This window comes from Hippocampus comes, unplaced genomic scaffold (assembly GCF_001891065.2).
Source record: "Hippocampus comes isolate QL1 unplaced genomic scaffold, H_comes_QL1_v1.1 scaffold99, whole genome shotgun sequence".
In the NCBI taxonomy this organism is placed as follows: Eukaryota; Metazoa; Chordata; class Actinopteri; order Syngnathiformes; family Syngnathidae; genus Hippocampus; species Hippocampus comes.
The window spans coordinates 938958-958098 of NW_017805134.1; the positions used below are offsets into that span (position 1 = coordinate 938958).

General features: G+C 43.2%; 1 protein-coding gene and 1 long non-coding RNA gene across 4 annotated transcripts; one reads left to right on the plus strand and one right to left on the minus strand.

Moving 5' to 3' along the window:
* Positions 1–380: 380 nt before the first annotated feature.
* On the minus strand, positions 381–17574 carry axin1 (axin 1). Of its 3 annotated transcripts, XM_019866475.1 has the most exons (12): positions 16958–17574; positions 15005–15163; positions 9782–10729; positions 7118–7258; positions 6885–6981; positions 6226–6351; positions 4419–4777; positions 4196–4345; positions 3661–3858; positions 3309–3416; positions 2709–2858; positions 381–2565 (listed from the first exon to the last, which is right to left on the minus strand). In XM_019866475.1, exons 3-12 carry the CDS (start codon positions 10636–10638, stop codon positions 2439–2441), a joined length of 2313 nt encoding a protein of 770 aa, XP_019722034.1. In that variant the 5' UTR covers positions 10639–10729; positions 15005–15163; positions 16958–17574; the 3' UTR covers positions 381–2438. The 3 variants fall into 3 exon arrangements, with proteins under 3 accessions (XP_019722034.1, XP_019722036.1, XP_019722035.1); XM_019866477.1 differs by lacking the exon at positions 3309–3416; XM_019866476.1 differs by lacking the exons at positions 15005–15163; positions 16958–17574 and adding an exon at positions 12840–13607.
* LOC109513804 (uncharacterized) lies at positions 3374–19072 on the plus strand. Its single transcript, XR_002167864.1, has 3 exons — positions 3374–3383; positions 4997–5003; positions 18043–19072. It is a non-coding gene; the product is annotated as an uncharacterized LOC109513804 (long non-coding RNA).
* The last annotated feature ends 69 nt before the right edge of the window (positions 19073–19141 follow it).

Sequence of the window (19141 nt, forward strand, 5' to 3'; positions counted from 1 at the left end):
AAGTGATTGCTTTAATAGCAATGTTACGCACGTGCGTTTGTGTGGATTAAGCATGTGTGTGTGTGTGTGTGTGTGTGTGTGTGTGAGACGCAGGTCTTTTTTTTTTTTGAGCTAACATATTTAACTGTTAATATTGTAATGGTAAATGATGGCTGAAGTTGCACAGCTACATTTATTCAAAGGTAGTACTTTGTCGCCATGTTGTGGCATCTTTAGTCACGTGTAAATCTTGTTTAACCTTGATTTCTATTGTGTCATGGCGTCACAAAAGAGCCCAAGAAAAAGCAAAACAAAACAATGGAGTAGTAGCAAATACTTTTGAGTAATTATACTGCATAGTCCAGCATTGGTGTATTGAATGGTTTTATTGGCCAGGTACCTTCCCCCCTCTCCTCTCTCTTGTGAAGTTATGAATGTTCTGACTGGGCTGCTGGCTGATGACACGTCATGTTGCGGACATTTACATATAAAACAACAACAATAATAGTAGTAACAATAATCATGATAATAACAATAACAATAAAAAGGCACTCTGATGTCACTGATGCATTTGAATGACATTTTGGGAGCTTGAAAATAAAAGGGCTTCTCACAAAAGACTACAACATGAAAAGTGACATCCATAAATTAAATTATTTCCTTAAAGTATGACAAATATATTAGCTATATCGTGTATCTAAATTATTAGCTTTGTGGACATTCCATCACATGGTTCTTCCTACCCTGCAGCAACACGAATAATAAGACCGTCAAGGTCTACTTCAACATCAACAGCGGCTTAGACTTCATGCCACTAAGTGAATGACGTCCCACTGTGTCCTTCAACAACAATTTCTGAGCCTTCTTTAGACTTTGTGACATTCGCACACTTCTCTTCTGTGAGCTTCGACACATTCTCACCTCCTACGCCACAAGTTTCAATGACTGAATGAATATTATAAATGCAGAGCTTTTTTTTTTTTTTTTTTTTTTGTTAATCAAACCTGATATGTAATTAATTGACCTTCAAAATAACAGCTCCAAAAATCATGTCCATGCGATATGCTACACTGGCTTGTCCTCAAAAGAAAATGGGCACGGTTGTTGCCATGGCAACCCCAGAACTCCTACTTTGGTGGTCTAAGATCGACCATCCAGGACATCATCCCTCAAGTTGTACAAGCACTAAGGTTGGCGCGAGTGTGCTTGGACAAATATTTGTGTGTGTGTTTTAGCGTGTACATTCATCAGTCATCTTGGCATTGGGGGGAAAAAAAAAAAAACGTATGGATATTTACCCCTGTCAAGTTAATGAGCCTCCACTCCTATAGGGGGTGCCATGGAGCAAATAGTAACCGCTCCCATGATGATAATTTGTTTTTATTGCCTTCAAAACCCGTTTGAGGCAACACAGGCTTGTCATAAGGAAAAAAATCAATTTCAGGTATTGCCCTCAATCACCTCCATAAGTGGTCGAAATAATTTCAAGCGATACATTTATTTATGTTTTTAACATGTGCATCCTTTCAGCTTTGCATCTTTGTAGCGTAACAAATGTCACGGATGTTGACCAATGAACGTCAACGAGGCTTCCCACCTGTTACAATGACCCCAAACAGTTTTGAACTAGTCTGCGTTCATTTTCAGAAGGCTTTTAAAGGAGACCATCCTTCCAGGCACCAAAATGAGAGGCACTTATTTTGTTGCTGGAATAAGCCTTCATTCAAAAATGCTATGATACGATATGTCATGTAAAAGATGACCGTAACCTCAAACAGGCCAATTCTAATAATAACTTGAAAGCAGCTTGCATAGATGTTCAAATCTACAATTGCAATTTTGTTTTGACAGCTCCCTCGCAGTGTTCGTGAGAGGCCATTTTACCAACACTTGGGTGAAATGAATGGAATGGCCCAATAACACAACAACAATTTTACACCGTCAGGGTGGTCTATCAAATTTTGGGGAATAACGTATCCCAATCGTGGACTTGCTACAAGAAGCCCCCAAATCATGTCTTCATAACTGAGGCGCCCAAAGTGCTGCCTGACTAAAATGTTACAAAATAATAAATTACACTTAAGTGGCATTTAGAAATAAGTCATAAATAGAATCCTTTTAAAAAGGATTGTGATCGTCTTCATCGGGGGTAGAGGGGCGGGGCGTCAATAGGATATCAAATTTTAAATAGTTAAATAGATATAAATGTTATTGGTTACCACAAACTGTACACACCTGGTATCATTACATTTAAAAAAAGAATCACAATAAGTGCGGTTACTTTAAAAAGGACCAGTGATTACACCGTAAAAAAAAACATCGGCAGCGCTTTTCGGAAGTAAACTTTACAAAGCTACATCGTACGCCTCCATGAAGCACTTCCTGTTTTGCTTTCCACCCACTTCCTGTTCACCTTCATCGATCGCTCTCATGCGTTTTCCCCTCCTCACGTCCGTGTCTCAGTCGATCTTTTCCACTTTGCCGATGATCTTCTCCTCAAAGGTAGGCAGTGTGGCGTCGTCCTCGCGCACCTCCTCAAACACCACTCCGCAGTCAAACTCGTCGCTCACCTTCTTGAAATAATACCTGGCGAGGTGGAGAAGGAGGCTTTTCATTCGGACATGGTGAAGATTGGAGCTCAGAATGTTAGAAATTTATTAGATACACTCTTCTGCAAAGTTGACTTGTATTTTGCGCAGCTGAGTAAAGCAAAATCATTTAAGTCTGACCTGTAATTTCCTTTCTTGGTCAGCAGCTCTTTAAACTGGCCGAGTGTCACCAGCCGGCCCTTGACGGAGGTCCTGTACGGGATGGGCTCTCCGCAGAAGTAGTACGCCACCGTCATGCTGTTGCACGGTTGCTTTTTAGTCGCTTTGTGCCTGAGGATACACATGAAAGCACAAGGGATTTAGGCAAAATCATTTAGCTATAGCTGGGAAAGAAGTGCAAGCTTAGAAGAACAAAATAAAAATAAAACAGACAAATGGGAGCGTCATAAGTATGTAAATGTATGGCACGAAAAAAACAAAAAACAACCAAAGTACAAGGTGAGGGATGCTTGTAACTGGGCGCCATCTACTGATGGACAAGTGAAGTGCAGCATTTTTAATCACAAGCCACGAGAGGATGTTCACAGGGTGTTCACAAGCATGCCAATGCAATAAATATCCCATGGGGTTGTTTTCAGAAAAACGAATAAAGAAAGTCATTGCTGGAAAAAGGCATCATAGCAGCAATGGTTGAATTGATGAAAAATGAAATTTCAAGTCATGAAAAAAAAAATGCAGGAAGGGTAAAGGACAATAAATTGAGGACGCGAGCGGACGTACTCGGGCTCGGAAAGCTCGCAGTCTGACACGGCGGGCACCACGCTGAGCGGCGGGAACAATGAAGGCCTGAGTGCAGTGCGACCCCGCTGGATCACCTCCATCACATACCTGAAGGAGCCAACAACCGCCATCTTTGTTAGACACGCGCTCCACCTTCATCGCTCCTTTACTGAAAAGGATTCTGTCGGGGGTGGTGAAGAGTGAACCCCCGTTTATGTTTATTTTGGTGAAAATTTTCCAGATCCACTCGACTCCAGATATTTGGATGTTCTCCCACAAAGTGGGCCCACAGTAGGTCAACCTGGATAAAGCGGGGGACTGTAAAACAATGAATAGGTTTGCGTCCGCTCACCGTTGCTTGGGCTGCAACGTTCCAGATTTGATCATCTTCTCCTCTGCCAGCCGCCGGCGGACCTCTTCCAGCTGGATGAGGGGGCTCGGGGCAGGGTTGGGGGGCATAGTGGGGTCCTGGATGAAAGGATGTGACGGCTGCACGTTGTCCCAAGAGCAGCTGGGCTGGCCCGGGACCTTCCTCGAGCAAGCGGTGCTACTACAATGCAAGATAGAGACTTGGTTTTTAGCCCATCAATGCATCTTTGGGCAGAAAGAACTCAAAATTATTTCTTGTCATTGCATGGGCAGATGCACGGAAACTGGGATGCAAGACCAATATCATCCAAAAATTAATGAAGGTGGCATTTGGCATTAAGATAAAGGCATCAAAAATGTTCTTGATTTGACATGAAGAAATGATCACTGCAAGAATCGGCTATGAGCTGTGGCTGGCCATGTTCACCGCTAAACCAATGTGAAATGTAGAGTAGCAAAACACAAGGAGATCTTCCCAAAAGGTTCTGGAAAGTTACAAAACAAATATCGTGACTGACCCGTACGGGCTCCTCTTGTGTCGGATCATCTCCTTCTGTCCCTCCATTAGCCACAAGAGGATCTTCTGCTTCTTCTCCAAGTCTTCCACGGGGGCTGCTGCTTCCTCCCCACGCTTGAATGCTCGTCTACACTGTGCACCACCTTTGCTCCTGCATGACAGCACAATCTTTCGTGAGGGGTGGGGAAAAAGAAGACACCACAGGCTTAGCTGAATAAACATACCCGTAAGCTCCATGCTCCATGTTTGTGGATGCCACGCCCCAAGGTGACTCCGACTGGTGGGTGTGATGCTTACAGTGGTGACTCGACTCTCCTTTGACAGCTTGCCTGGAAGGATGTTTACCCGGAGCTGCCCAGGGCGGCGGCGGCGGCCCTTTGAAAGTCTCCGGTGAGCGGGACTTGGGAGAGTGGCGGCCCGTTCCGGGTGATTGGCAACCTGGAGTTTTCATGACACGTTGGACGTGCTCGTCTAGGATGCTCTCGGGGTTCTCCTCATGGGCGTCTCTCAGGAAGGGGCCATAGTAGTCGGCGTAGTTCTGTGGATGAACATCAGCGGGGAAGCCTTCGTCGCCTTCCTCTTCCTTCGGTGGGAAATGTACATTTAAAATGATCGCCAACAGTCACTCCAGTAATCTGCTACTTGTTTTACATTGAAATATTAAATTATATTCAATAGAATTTCTCACGCAAGTAGCAGTCTACTTGTACGAACTACTATTTGCACAGAAAAATTGCATCTTATTTTGTATAGGTTATCGTATACTTCTATTCTATTCTATATTTTACTCTTGATATTACAGCGCCATTGTATCGTCACCAAACATTGACACGAAAAGGATTTCTATTCTATTTTTAAACCAGGATGGTCACAGACGCCTCAATTGGGTGAGATGCATTTTCTCCACAAGATGGGAGCATTTCACCAGTTAAAAAAAAAAAAAAAAACATCACCACCGTCAATAATCTGCACTTGGGGGTCAATCCATGCATAGTTGTTTTATGATTCTTGAAAATGTGCCCCGATTTGCCAGTTTTGACAACTGGATTTGCTATGCAGGCGCGAACGCAGAAAACTGAAGACTGTGGAGCAAAATACTGCTAAGCTAACATTATCATGTTTATTTTTTTTCATTACGAGGAGAAAGTGTGGCATCATTGGGGTGGAGACTGTAGAGTAACATTGATGGAAGATTATTTTGAACATTTAGTCAAAAAATAAAAAAAAAATACTGCCAAACCAAACCAAAAATCTACAATACAAATTTAAACATGTACTGCTACTCCGAAAAAGAGTAGGAAGAAGTCAAAATTATTTCGATCCTACTCCTTCAACATTAACTATTAGAACTAAAAAATTAATAACATTACAGACCAATACATATATGCATCGTGTACATTTTCAAAAAAAACACATCAAAATAATGGAGCAACCATGAATTGTATTTGGAGGGAGGGGCGGGGGTTGAGGGCAAAGAGGAGACGGTGGAATCTAATATTGCAGAATCCAAGGCTAAGGTACCAGTTAGCGTGCGTGTTATTCGCTTCCACTTTTCATTCGGATCCAAACCAAACCAAAGACTTGGCTCTGCGTACTGAGGTGCATTTCACTGGCACTCAAGTGACATTAAACGGCTGCCACGCTGTTCCCGGCTTACAAGCGCAGGTGCTCCATCTGATTGGTGCACAAAGTCAAATTGCCGGCAGGCCGAAGACAGAACTCGCCAAGTGATTCATGTCACGCCGTTTATTTATTTATTTATTTTGCCTACTCTTAATAGCTGGCCTCATTAATTTCATTGAAGTCTCCTTTGAAAACTTGAAACGCACATTGACTGGCGCTTCCGGTGCCGGACGGGCAAACTAGGATGAAATGTTATCGGTTTAAATGCTTGTCTTAAGAGATGGTTCTCTCGCTGAATGCACAACATACAAGACTTCGCATTGCGTGAATGGTGTTCGTGTGCTAAGGCACTGGAACTTAACACAGCACTTGTAGCTTATTTGGTGGGCAAGAATGGAACGGACATACCAGTCGCAACCTCCTGAGTCGCTCCTCTGTCTCCCTCTCTCTCAGGACGCCCTCCAGGCGGAGGATCAGGTCAGCGGCGAAGCGCTCCGGCGCCACGTGGATGTCTTTCGGAATCCTGTTGGTGCGCTGGAAAGGGGAAGGGGTGAGGGGGACATTGCGACTTTAGTACATTTTCAGTTCACAACCTTTTGCGGGATTGTGCAAAAGACAAGACTTTGAATGTTGAAGAACGATCTAACGGTGACTTAACATTCCTCATATCGGTTAATTCACGGTGACTTCATTAGGACACATGAGGGAGGATTAGCGCTGTAAAATGCAGTCAATTCACACCGCCTCCCGATTGGTCGGCCTAATTAGGGCTGGCGAGAGGCAGCCTCAGCTGCACGGGGGAGGCATCCGGCTGTCATGGGGGAGCCTTCTCGTCTGCTTGGGAGCAGCTTCCGAAAAGCAAGGAGCTACGTTTAGACAACCTTCCCTTCGCCGCTATACTTATACTCCCTCACAGGCCCCATAGCACACACACACACGGTAAATATGCACCATCTCCGAGGGTGCACGTGAAGAGAGACAAATACAGCAGAGACAGACAGTTGAAAGAAGCCGAGAGGGAAATGAGATGGAGGAGGGAAGAGGGAGGCAAACCATGAATAACTCACGGGGATGATCGGCAGCGGCACGCGCCCATTTGCTCGAGCGCTCTCGTGCATCTCCCGCCGATGAGGTTTGTGGTATCTGTAGGGCGGGATGCCATCTCTGAAATAAACAAACATTTTCAGAAATACTCCCATAAATAAACAACTCTTGAAGTTGTTCAACTAAAAAAAAAAAAAAAAAAAAAAAAACAACAATGAAAAAATTAATAAATAAAAAAGAATAAATAAATACTTACACGCTGCTGTCAGTAAGGGAAAGCGTGTCGGCGTCGCTGGACATACTCTGCTGCTCACTGTCGTTGGCGCTGGTGGCTGGAGCCAATGCATGACCGGCGTTGGCATAGTAGCAGTCGGCGGGCTCCCGACCGGGTGTATGTCTGGAGTGAAAACAAAAATTGACAACGGTGTACCTCAAGGTTCTGTTTTAGAGACCATGTTCATTGCAAAGCGCAAATAATTTAGAGTCAAAATTTCCTGTGTTAAGCACACAGGAGAATCAGATTATGCCCGCATGTGGTGTTCTCATTTTCACATTCGCGTGTCAGCACCACATTTTGGTTGGAGCAACCCTAAAATGTCAATCTTAGAACACCTGGTTGTTCTTTAAAAAAGGGCGATCCCAAGGTAATTTCATGGGTTTTACAAGTTTCCCCATCTTCAGATACATGGACTTCATGATGTAGCGTACATGTTTTTATCTGCATATAATAAATTATTGGATGAACACTGTAGTGTGAAAAGAAACATTTTTTTCCTCGGGTTGAGGGAGAATAAAATAAAAAATACAATACAGCATCACTGACTAAGATTGAATTAGTATCTCACTCCAGATATGCTTCAATGATCATTGAATAAGGTGCATCTTTCGTGATTTTTTTTTTTTTGGTCGTGGTGGGGGGCTAAATAATCAAGCGGTGTTCCCCCCGGTACAATACCAACACCATTTCTGTTTGTTCTTTTTACCAGTAAAATACATCAAATAATAATAAGTAGCCAACTTAAAACCTATAGAATATTCTCTCCTTTCCACATGTTGAACATCTTTGAATTTAAAAACTAACTTTGTAGTGCAAAGTGCTTGAATTTTCAATACAGTCATTGCTCGCCACCATCCTGCTGCTGTGATGACTGCAGAGTACACCAAATTTTAACAAGCCAAATGTACGTCGAACATCGAGACATTCATTTGACATCGCTCAGATTCTGTGCTTGACGTTGCCGAGAATAGTTCTGACAACGCTTCCCGCGCATGAATTATAGATGTTCGACATTGTCTTTCTTATTCACATTGGAAGTCCCTAAAGCATTCGACCGAGCTCCCTTCCTGTTTAGAATGCACATGCTCACGGGAAAAAAAAGGCTCAATGAGAACCCTTTGTAACCGGCTAATTCCTTCAGCTTCCACAACCCTTAATAATGGAAATGTATGCAACAAGCAGAGTACGAAATAAGGGGACATCAGGGAATTACGAGAGGGAAAAAAAGGTGAGGTTTAGAGAAAGGTCAATAGAGAAAGGCAAGAGGAGTCTTTTTGTACAAAGCCAGGATGATTGATTCTTGAACTAGAGATCGCATCGCTATACCTGTGGCTCCATTATTATTTATACATCACAGAAGTCTGGATGGACATGACTGAAACCACTGCAGCGGTGAGATGTGCATTTTTTTTCCCTCTTGCACACTTTCAAACACTATCAATATTGAGCAGCAGCACTCGCCTTTGGTTGTGTTCTTCACGCAACTGCAATGTCTCTCGGTGTGCTCACTTTGCTAGCTTTTAACTTTCCTATGTGAGTCTCTTACACTACAAACAGTATCCATTATTTATTTTAGACATTGGTCATTTTTTGAAAGTCAACAAAAAAGATTTTTACCCTTGACTCTTACAGCTCGGGAACATACAGTATCGATAGGAAAACTCACAGCACTGTTCAGATGTGCTGTTTAGTTATAGTTATTATTTGGTGTTGGAATTTCTTATTGCGGCCGAAGGAAGCCAAATGCTGCTATTTCAAATTAACGACCAATCACGGCTCACCTGTTTTCTGAAGCTGAGCCATGATTAGTCATAACCAGAGGCATGTGCAACTATGATGTCAGTTTCAGACAGCAAGTAACAAAATGGCCGGCCCTGAGATGGACAAAAACGAGAGGATTTTACTTCTTAACTCATATTCCACAAACCGAATATTAATCAGAATGCCATGTTTGGACTAGTAGGGCTACATGTAACGTATTGTTGTAAAGAAAATTTTGGGGCTTACTTCACCTTTAATATACGCATTTTAATGGGTTTACATCATTTTAAAAATGTCTATAAATACCTTTAAAAAATGCCGTAAATGCTATAAGACACCTAGGGTGTCATTCTATATCGTGAATTTCACTTATTGCAGGGGGGTTTTGGAACGTAACTCCAACAATGGAGGGGGATTTACCATACTCTGTGATTCCTGTAGTCTTCTGTGTAGCAGACTGATTATCTTTGTGTTTAATCTGAATAATCTGATTTTGAACCATGGATGGTGCCTTGAAGAGAGCTTTGATAACTGACAGTGACATTACTGGGAAGAAGGCAGACAAAGAAAACAAACCATATCCAGAAGATAAGCAGGACACTGCATTTAGTCAGCAGTCGCAGACTTAAGACAAAGTGGCAGCACAAGACGCCGCTTCTCTGACTTACAAAAAGTGGAAGTTCCCCTGCAGCCTCCTCATCAGCCCAACTTAAGTACTTGGAATTCTTCACGCACCATCTGCCTCTTATCTCCCACTACACACATTTCATCTCACATTTCGGGCAGCTCTGGAGGCGGCGGGAGGGGTGGGGGGGTTACTTCCAATTCAGCAGTTGGCAGAGGAAAGCTTGGGGGGAAAATAATGAAGCTCTGAGGAGTTACCTGTACTCTTCCTGGAATCTTCCTGCGGTGCGATGTGACGGCGTCTCCGTGAGCAGCCTCTGAGTGAGCCTGCTGCTGGGCGTGAGGTCACACTCGGGGTGCTCTTCCGACTCTTGGTCACATCTCCACTCCTCATGTTCATTTAATGTCGGCAAATAGCCCGCCAGATTCTTTGTGTGACCCTGAAGTGGGCTTTGATCAGCATACGGTTTGGGACTCTCTCCCCCTGTCTGAGCGTGTTTCAAATATATATCTGATTTAAGGAATAAAGGGTAGGTGTTTTCCTCCATTGTTGTCTGGATTTCAGTCTGAGCCTGGTCGAACATGGCCGGATCGATATGTAGCTTCATCACACAGTCTTTGATGAAAGACTTAGTCGCCGGTTTGATCTGCCTGGAAACAATAGCGTTGTTGTCCAGGACATATTTCTTATAGATGGCTTTCGCCAGTTTTAGCCGCTTCTCATCGTTGCCTTCAGCAGTTTCAAGTTTGCGGAAGCCGCTGCACGCAAACCAAAAGTCCAACAGGTCGGCACATGCCTCCTGCTTGAGGAACATCCTGAAGAGATGGATGCCATCCTGGTCGTCCAGCAGCGAGTGAAGCGACTCCGCCCATCTCAGGTAAGGCGGCGTCGGAGAGGCACTGCCCTCTGGCTCGTAGCCCAAGTCCTGGTCCGGCCGCCTGGGCGTGGCCACGGACGCTTCACATTTGAGGCTTCTGGATAGCGGGATGCCGGAGCTGTGGCACTCGGTGAGCACCAGCTCGCCCTCTTCCCCAGGAACTGGAGGTCTGGGTGCATCCTCATTGAAGCTGCCACCCGGGTCGACCAGGAAGCCCCCGTGGTTGCTCACGCTCATAGTCCTGGCATCCAAGTAGAATGTCCCCGTTGAGGGCGAAAAACACGATAACTAGATCCAGATGCCTACTTTCGCCACAGCAAAGTAACTCCTGCATAGGGGGAAAAATATATCCATAAGACCCACAACACTCTGGCATAAGCATGCATCCCATTTTTATTATTATTCTGCACAGTCAGCTTTTTCGTGAAGGACTCAAGTGGCCAGTTCCAAGCTGAACACTAAAATTAAAGCGAATTCAGCATGAAGCCAGAGGAAATCATCAAGTGCTGAATGTTTAAATCATAAACCGGCTTGATTTTGGGTTTAATTTACGATAAAATCTACTGAAAATGTGCACAAAAACAGTATGAGGTCTATAGTCCCTGTACACTTTTGATTCCGCCTGACCTCAATGCAACTTTCTGCCTGGAAATAGGATGAACATGAGTTAATAATGTGTCTTTTTTTTTTTTTTTTTTTTTAAACCAGCATAAGTTTGGCACTAGAGTGGGTGTATCATGATGAAAGGCTTGTTTGAGGTTTGGGGCATTAATTAAATTGCCTGCTATTAGCTCCATGTACTTCAAATGTCGCTTGATTCATTCTTACATCACACTTCATTTGTGTTTCACGTGTCCTTATTGCACGGTCAACTGAAGCATTGCATGTGTCAAGATTCGAAAGGTCGTTCAAGGACAAATATGCGTCATTGGCATAATTGTAAAGCAAAGACGCTAAGGAGCATACCTCGATTGTTTTAGGGTGTGGTTTTCATTTGGATTGACAAGAGTCTCTGGTAAAGTGTGACATGTTTGTGATGTTAGTTTTTGACACACTCTAACTTGAGCTGCGTTAAATAATACACCCCAAAAAAAAAAATCCACCGTGATTGCGGAGTGCTTCAGGGCACACCCACTCTCTGTCTTGCCTCACGCGTGCACACCAAACATAATTTCATAGACTATGTTAAAAACTAACAACTATATTTTTTTTTTTTTTTTTTTTTTAAAGGCAGCGTTTTTTTGGGAATTGTGAACAACTTTGACAATTAGAAGCATGTTTGGCTGACGTGCTGAACTTTACCAGAGTAGACTAGAGGCATTCGTGCCTTTACTAATATCCAGGCATGCTATTTTATGATGCATTAATCCTGTTTGCTTGGGCATGAATATTCTGTGATACATTTGCACTCTTATTTTCAGTTTCATAACCTAAATGAGTGTTCCAAAACGGACATGGGGTGAATGGTTGTTTTGTCTCTATCCACAAGGCCTCTCTCTATAAATCAGCAAGAATTAGGTTTAGCTCACTCACGACACCAGTGAGGATAAGAGCTATAGAAAATGGATGGATGGATGGATGTCCTAAGGTGAATTTGAGTTTTTAGTTTGGGCATTAATATCAAAATGAACTAGTCTGAGATGCATATGCAGCGCATTAAGAGGATGATTACTGTAAAAATGTAATGGTCTGTGAATTATTTGTGTGATTATTTGGGCATTTATAGCCACGTGGAGCGTTCTACGTTGTATTTATCTTGTCGTGCGAGCATTGGTGTTTAACTGGCTGCTCCACTGTGAATTTTGGGCAACAATTAACTGTTCATTTGTGAATGTGCTCAATTATATCGGCATATTGGTTTCTACGTTGGTTGCTCTTCGGTCGCAAGCTAGCGCATTGATATTGGCTGACCTGCCGTCGCAGGTGTGGTCTTTTGGGGAGGTCCTGGCAGGTACGTGTAACAAAATGGAATTGTTAGTGGTCGTTCCTCTTTGACGTGAAGGAGCCTCGCCACATTCATGTCAAAAATGAACATGAGAGCGGCGGCCAAAGTGGGGGAGGGGCGCCTGAAACTAACTCGGTGTACACACATAATACACACACGGCGAGCCAGCAGGCCTCCGGGTGGCACACCGACAAGTGCACAACTTTGTGCCACTGTTCACCCGCTGACATGTCCGCGTTGCCTCCGCCGTCCGCGCGCACATAAAGTAGTCCGCGCGAGAAGCGAGACCACCGCCAACACTTCCGCGGGCGTCGAGAAGCACACTCAGGACATTTCCACGCACATTTCCGAGCGGATTTTCCACCGAGCAGTAAAGCGACGGCAGCGCACGCATTTAATCTCTTATCTCCCTCCCTCGCCCCTCACTACTGACTACCGCAATCTCTCCTCCGCTGTCAGCGCGAGCCCCTAACAAAAGTGAGAAATACTTCACCTTCTCGGCCCGGCGGAACGCAGCGGGCATCTGGACCGGAACCGGCAGCCGCCTCGGACGGTGTCATACTTGAGGATGGCGAGAGTTTTGAAGCGTAACAAAGAGGACACTCGGCGGCTGTCAGCCTTGGCTGTCTCTCTTCTCTTCTAATGTGTCTGCTGCAAGATGGTGCGCGGCGCCCCTATCGGCCAATGGGCGCATTGCCGCTGCCCACAACTACAGCTGTACTGCGCTGTACTGCACCTTACTGTATGTTCTACAAATCTTAGCTGTCTTTCTGTATGTGAAAGCACTATATCAATAAAGATGTATTGTGTTGTACATCATTTTGCCTCTAAATACCACCATTGGAATAGATTGGAAGTGAAACAAAAAAAGATGTGATTTAACTGCAGACTTGCAGCTGTAATTTGAGGGTACAGAACTTGATTTCATTGCGTGTCATTTGCATTTGGAATATATTACTGCGAACTCTCAATATGAGATCCAAACGGCTGTCACTATCAGTGACGCAAGCTATAATTGTACTGAAAATTTAAAAGAAATGCATCAGAGTGATAACAAAACCACGAGGTTTGCCAAATAAACGATTGGGTATGAAACAACGCACTGGTAAATATCAGCAACGCTAAAATATCCAGAAGATCATGGACAACAACTTTGGTGGATGATTGAAGAATTATTTGTCTATTATTCTGACCCTTGGCAAAGAAGCAGAATGAACTGTGAGGTATTTCGTACATTATCTGCTTCAGCCAAATACTTCAGAACTCAAAGAAGCAGAATGAACTGTGAGGTATTTCGTACATTATCTGCTTCAGCCAAATACTTCAGAACTCAAAGAAGCAGAATGAACTGTGAGGTATTTCGTACATTATCTGCTTCAGCCAAATACTTCAGAACTCACTTGACGGCACTTCACAGTAAAAAGTAGGACGGCCTAATGGTCAAGTCAATCACCTCCTTGAACCCGAATGAGCTGTTCACCTGATTTGGATGTAAATACTCTCAAATTAGAGCTGAAGGTGTCTGCAGCTAAAGCACATCTTGATTGTTTCAATTCAAATTAATTGTCGAGGTGTTTAGAGCCAAAATGATGAATTGCATCAAGAGTTTTCCATGGATGTCGTCCATCTTTCGACTGTGTTGCCTTCAAGGGCGCCCTGCAAATCCATCTTTCTCTCTATTCAATGCATCTTTACTTATACTGTACTGTACAGCGCTTTCACAACAGCTGTAGCTGTAACAAAGCACTTTCCAGAACATTTAACATAAAATATCAACATTACAACATAACATAAAGCATTGAAGATAATACAACTGAAATAACTATTCCGGCATACGCATTGTTTGAAGCCGTTATCGATGGAAAAAGAGAGAATCTCAGTCTCCTTTCACCAGTGGAAACCTTCCACCAACGCAGCCTCGTGTTCGACATAGCGGTTTGAATACAAACGCCAACTCTGTGTGTGTTTGTCTTTATTTATTCATAAGTGCATAATCAAGCAAGCAGATACAAAAGCTGTGATTTAGCATAGCGTCTCATGAGCTCACATCATGAGTCGAAGCAACATTAACTAACAGCATGTTCAATTTCTCATTGTAAACCATGGCGAGCGTCTGAAGATGATTACAGGGAGTCGGTTGATGTATTAGCATTAGCTCATAGTTAACTTCACAACAAAGGAAGTCACACTTTGCTTTCCTTTTAACACGCCACAGCGATTTCCTGTGTTGTGCGGCGCAAAGCCCACCAGGCACTTTTAATTATGTCACCATTTGACTTGAAAGTAGAAAAGAAAACAGAATGAGGCAAATATTGCCAAAGAGCCAGTCTCAGATCCGCTCTCATACCTGGCAGCTACTGAGCACTCGCACAGTTCTACTGCACTCGGGATAAACGCTGGACGAGCATAACACGTGCGGCCAAATTGATGGCGTATATGGATCAAAACACTCAAGCGCAACAAAGTGCAGGAATTTGTTTCACACGCTGCCTCATCGTATCACCACTGGTGCCCGCTCAAACATTTTAAGCGGTTTCATGCCATGAAACATGAAAGTTTAGAAAGACGGCTGAACAGCATTAAATCCCTTCTCTGGTAATGATCATCCAACAATTGGAACATTGTATTCAGTATTGAGTTGAACAAATGCTGTTTTACCTCGTGGTTGAACATCCCTCCGCTGCATCCTCCAGCCGTACGTTCAATCACTGACGATTCCATTGCAAAGTTATGACATGTTTTGGGTTCATGTAAAATGCGCCTGGATTCCATGAAAAGGAAAGGTCGCCCGACTTGGTCTTTTCCATCCATTTGTATCTGAAAGAGAAGAAAGTCTTCCTTTCAACAGGCCCTGATGCCTTTAAGTTATTTATGTGGAAGGCCCCGAGGATGACACATGGATTGACTTTTATTGTTGATGATGATGTTGTGAAAGTGGCTTAGAATGTTGTTTTCACTATGAAGTCATGCTAATAAAATTGCATGTTTTCAAGCATGCATGGCAAAAACAACAACAACAAAAAACAAGCAATTATATAATTAGAAGATATCAATATTGGCTAAAAGTCTGGATTCAGAGCATCACAATAATGTCACAAGAAACAGCAATTATATGAAGATAGCATATTTTCACCACTTTTTCTGCCCTATGCCCTGTGCAGTAAAATGATGAAATAAATTCATCTGACAAAGGATCATGTTCAAATTTCGAGAGTATATAACGTCACCTAAGACCAAAAACGGTATTTCTTTATTCACTTTTGATGGTATGATATATTGATTCATTTTTCAATTCACAGGACAGTTTTCATTTGATACTTCCTTATTAGTGTCTTCTGAACTTGTAAAACAATTGACGGAATTGCCGTATATTCGCCTACAACCGTGCCTCTGTAGTTGTCAGTCAATTCAGACGGATTTGTTACTTCAGACCAACAATGGTATCTCTTTATTCACTTTTGATGGTATGATATATGTATTAATTTTTCAATTCACAGGACAGTTTTCATTTGATACTTCCTTATTAGTGTCTTCTGAACTTGTATTGTAAAACAATTGGCGGAATTGCCGTATATTCGCCTACGACCGTGCCTCTGTAGTTGTCAGTCAATTCAGACGGATTGAAAGTATCCTCCCCCCGTTTTGTATTGAATTCCTTGGCAAAGACCTTCACTTAAAAGTAATGCGATTGCCCTACTGAACCGTTTCAGTTTTGCCACAGCTTCGTAAAAGCTGTATTTAAAGCCAAAATGAGCGAAACGGATGTTTTTTTTGTTGTTGTTGTTGTTTATCCACATAGAGAAGCTTTAAAATCTTAAAACTATTTCAGTAAAGAGTCGCATTCCTTGTCCCAGACAGCTTCCACGTTTTCCTCCCATTGGGGCTTCTCATCGGCCTTTGTTCCACGCGTCAATGTGGATTTGTTTAGGCCTTGGATGAAATGGGCTTATCTCGGCTATGGATGAACAAAAGCCCATTAAGATATTTGGAGGAACGCTTCTTTTCTAAAAGCACACAAAGATGTCTCTCCTTCAAAAGCACTCACAAGCGGAACAAGACAGTACTGCGATGTTCTTAAAGCCTACAACTTCAACTAAACATTCAAGAGAGACACCTAAAGCCATTGTTTGTGCGTGTCTGCTTGTGTAATTCAAAATCTGGCTTTGAATATTAAAAATTTGGCCGTCTGGGAAAGCCTGTCAGAAAATATATGCTGGAGTCCAGCTGATGTTCTTTGTCCTGGCTGAATGTGTCATAATTAACAAGAGTAGATTAAACAGCGGGATCGAGCAAATTCTGGACTTATTTCTACTACCGATAGAGCTCAAGCTCCACACGGATAAATGAATGAAATAAGGTCGGTGATATAATAGCAAGATATCCGATAAGAGGCAAGTATGTCATCGGACAGTGGTTAGGTGGAGGACTAAAATGAAATCAAAACGTTGTTGGTCTCTAGCCGCCTTTCGAATGCACATTCATGGGTCACATCAAATGATGTGCTCTGCTTTTGATGACAGTCCAAACACAGCAGCACCAGCGTGTCACCAACACTAAAGACAGACAATGGACCGATGACGACGAACCACGCCAAGGAACCAGGCGTCCTACCTGCCTCTTTCGCCTCCTGTGGGCTACCCGGTTCTCCGCCGCCGGACTACGGCTCCAGCAGCCTCCTTCGTGGTCCGTAGCAAAGACCGCCGCCATCTTTAATCACTAGCGAGTCCATCTGTCGAGGGTTCTTCCCTTTTCGAGTCCTCTCTTTCTCTGTTCCAGCCCCTCTCTCTCTGTTGCGGGGGGTGTGAGGGGGGTGCTCTCATTTTCATCCGACATCAAAATGCCGTATTGACAGGCTGGCAGGCCGCCCAGCAGGAGGGCATCTTGAACATGCTGCATTGGCTGTTGTCCTGTTCCATGCTGCAACGTCTGCTGGCCACACGTGTTGTCCTCAGAATGACGGGGATAACGCAACAGAAGCCAGAAATATTTGGTTACCATGAGCCTGTAGTCTCAAAAGGTTCAACGTGATAGTCCCTGAATGCACTTTTATATCTGGCATGACATCGGGTGAGGAGGCTTCTAGAAGGGTTTCCCACAATGGCTTTTTTTCCACATAAACCTACACTTAATAAAAGTTGATCATCTTTATATTACAACTTGCACAACCCAACTAGACAAAGAGACCTCATCATAAGTTAAATGAGAATGAGACGGATAGAGAACATGTGGTGGGGATGGGGGTGAGGGGGGGGGCACTACAAGAGAAATGGGGGTTGCTTTATTATCAAATGGATTATTCAGTTGGATTTCACACCAGCACGCCGGATTATGGTCAGGGTCACATCAAGCCGATCCTTCTCACAGTGACCACTTTAGTTTTCTGCCTCTTCGCTGCTAAATCAATCAATCAATCAATCAATCAATAATTAAAAAAAACAAAACAAAACAAAACAAAACAAAAACAAAAAAACAGCATAGACCGGCATGGTTTTGTTGTATTTTCGTGCTGGTCTAGCAGGACAGTAGCAGAATGCTGGTCTTACTGGTTTCACTAGCAAGACCAGCAGCAAAAGTAGCCAAATTTGAAACAGCTAAACCTTTGGTAATGGTTAACTTACTCGACCAACTGCGCCACAGCCACCCAGCAAGACTAACATGCTGTTGTTGCGCCGCTGGTAGCTGTTGACACCAACTAGACTCCAGCTGGTCACAAGCTATCACCAGCTCCCCGGCAGGACCCCAGCAACATGCTGGTCCTACTGGGAGGCTGTAGATCAGTTCATGCAGTGGAGTGCTGAGTAACCGAAGACTCGGATGTTTAAATAGTGGCTGTTTTAACTGCACTCTTTACAAGATCGCTCCAGGGCAGACCGAAAATTTCGCAGAATGACGTGAGTTGTCTCGTACAAGCACATTCATCCACGTTGGCTGGCAGGAAGGTCCTTGTCAAAATATATTCATAGCTATGAATATACTTTACGCTGCATGCATGTGGTAACTCTTGCAAGCACAGAAACCCCACAGTGCTATCTCGTTTTCAAATAAAGCGGCCAAGTAAAATTTTATGCGTTGATATTTTGCATCTTACTCATGTTAATTGAACTTGGCTTGAGACGGTGCGTCCAAGCTTCATACATTGTGCAGGGTTGGAAGGAGGAGGAGAAAAAAAACAATCGCACCCAGCCATGTGCTTTTCCACGCTATTCGCTATGCAAGCTCAATGTCGGGACTTTCTGTTGCGGATTAGGATCACATTTCATTCTGTTGACCTTTTGCTGCCACCGCCGGTTGTGTGCGGCTTTTGTTGTGCAATTAAAAATAAGGCCTCTGTTTGCAAGCCGGTGAACTTGTTGAAATTGTCAGCAAACATCCGACTTGCAAACAAGGCTTAAACAAATGTCAGCTGCAAATTCATAACAGTGCAGCGAATCTCTCTCATGTTCTCTTTTGAATCAGGAAAATCTTTAAACCTTCTTTTTTATGAATTAAGCAAAGCAAATCTAATCTGTCATCTATTATTGATCCATTATTAGCTCCGTGGTTCGCAAATTTTTTAGACCACGTTCTACCCAAGAAAAAGCTTTGATAGTTTAGTAACCCGTCACGCCTAACATTAAAATACGTCACCATCGGAGGTGTCAGTATGAAAAAAAACACAGAGCTTTTGTTTCTATAAAAAATATTTAATGTTATTGTATGACACTGAAACATTATGCAGAGTTTCAACATTATATCTGTATGTAACGTATGACACAAGTTTATGCATATAAACTTTTATAACCAAAGAAACTGACC

Excerpts from the sequence above, each read along its gene's own strand:
- axin1 (XM_019866475.1), bottom strand. The coding sequence starts at position 10,638 with ATGAGCGTGAGCAACCACGGGGGCTTCCTGGTCGACCCGGGTGGCAGC. Across the intron at positions 4,346-4,418 it reads ATGGAGCATGGAGCTTACGG|GAGCAAAGGTGGTGCACAGT; the intron begins GTATGTTTATTC and ends GCTGTCATGCAG. Across the intron at positions 3,859-4,195 it reads CACAAGAGGAGCCCGTACGG|TAGCACCGCTTGCTCGAGGA; the intron begins GTCAGTCACGAT and ends CTTGCATTGTAG.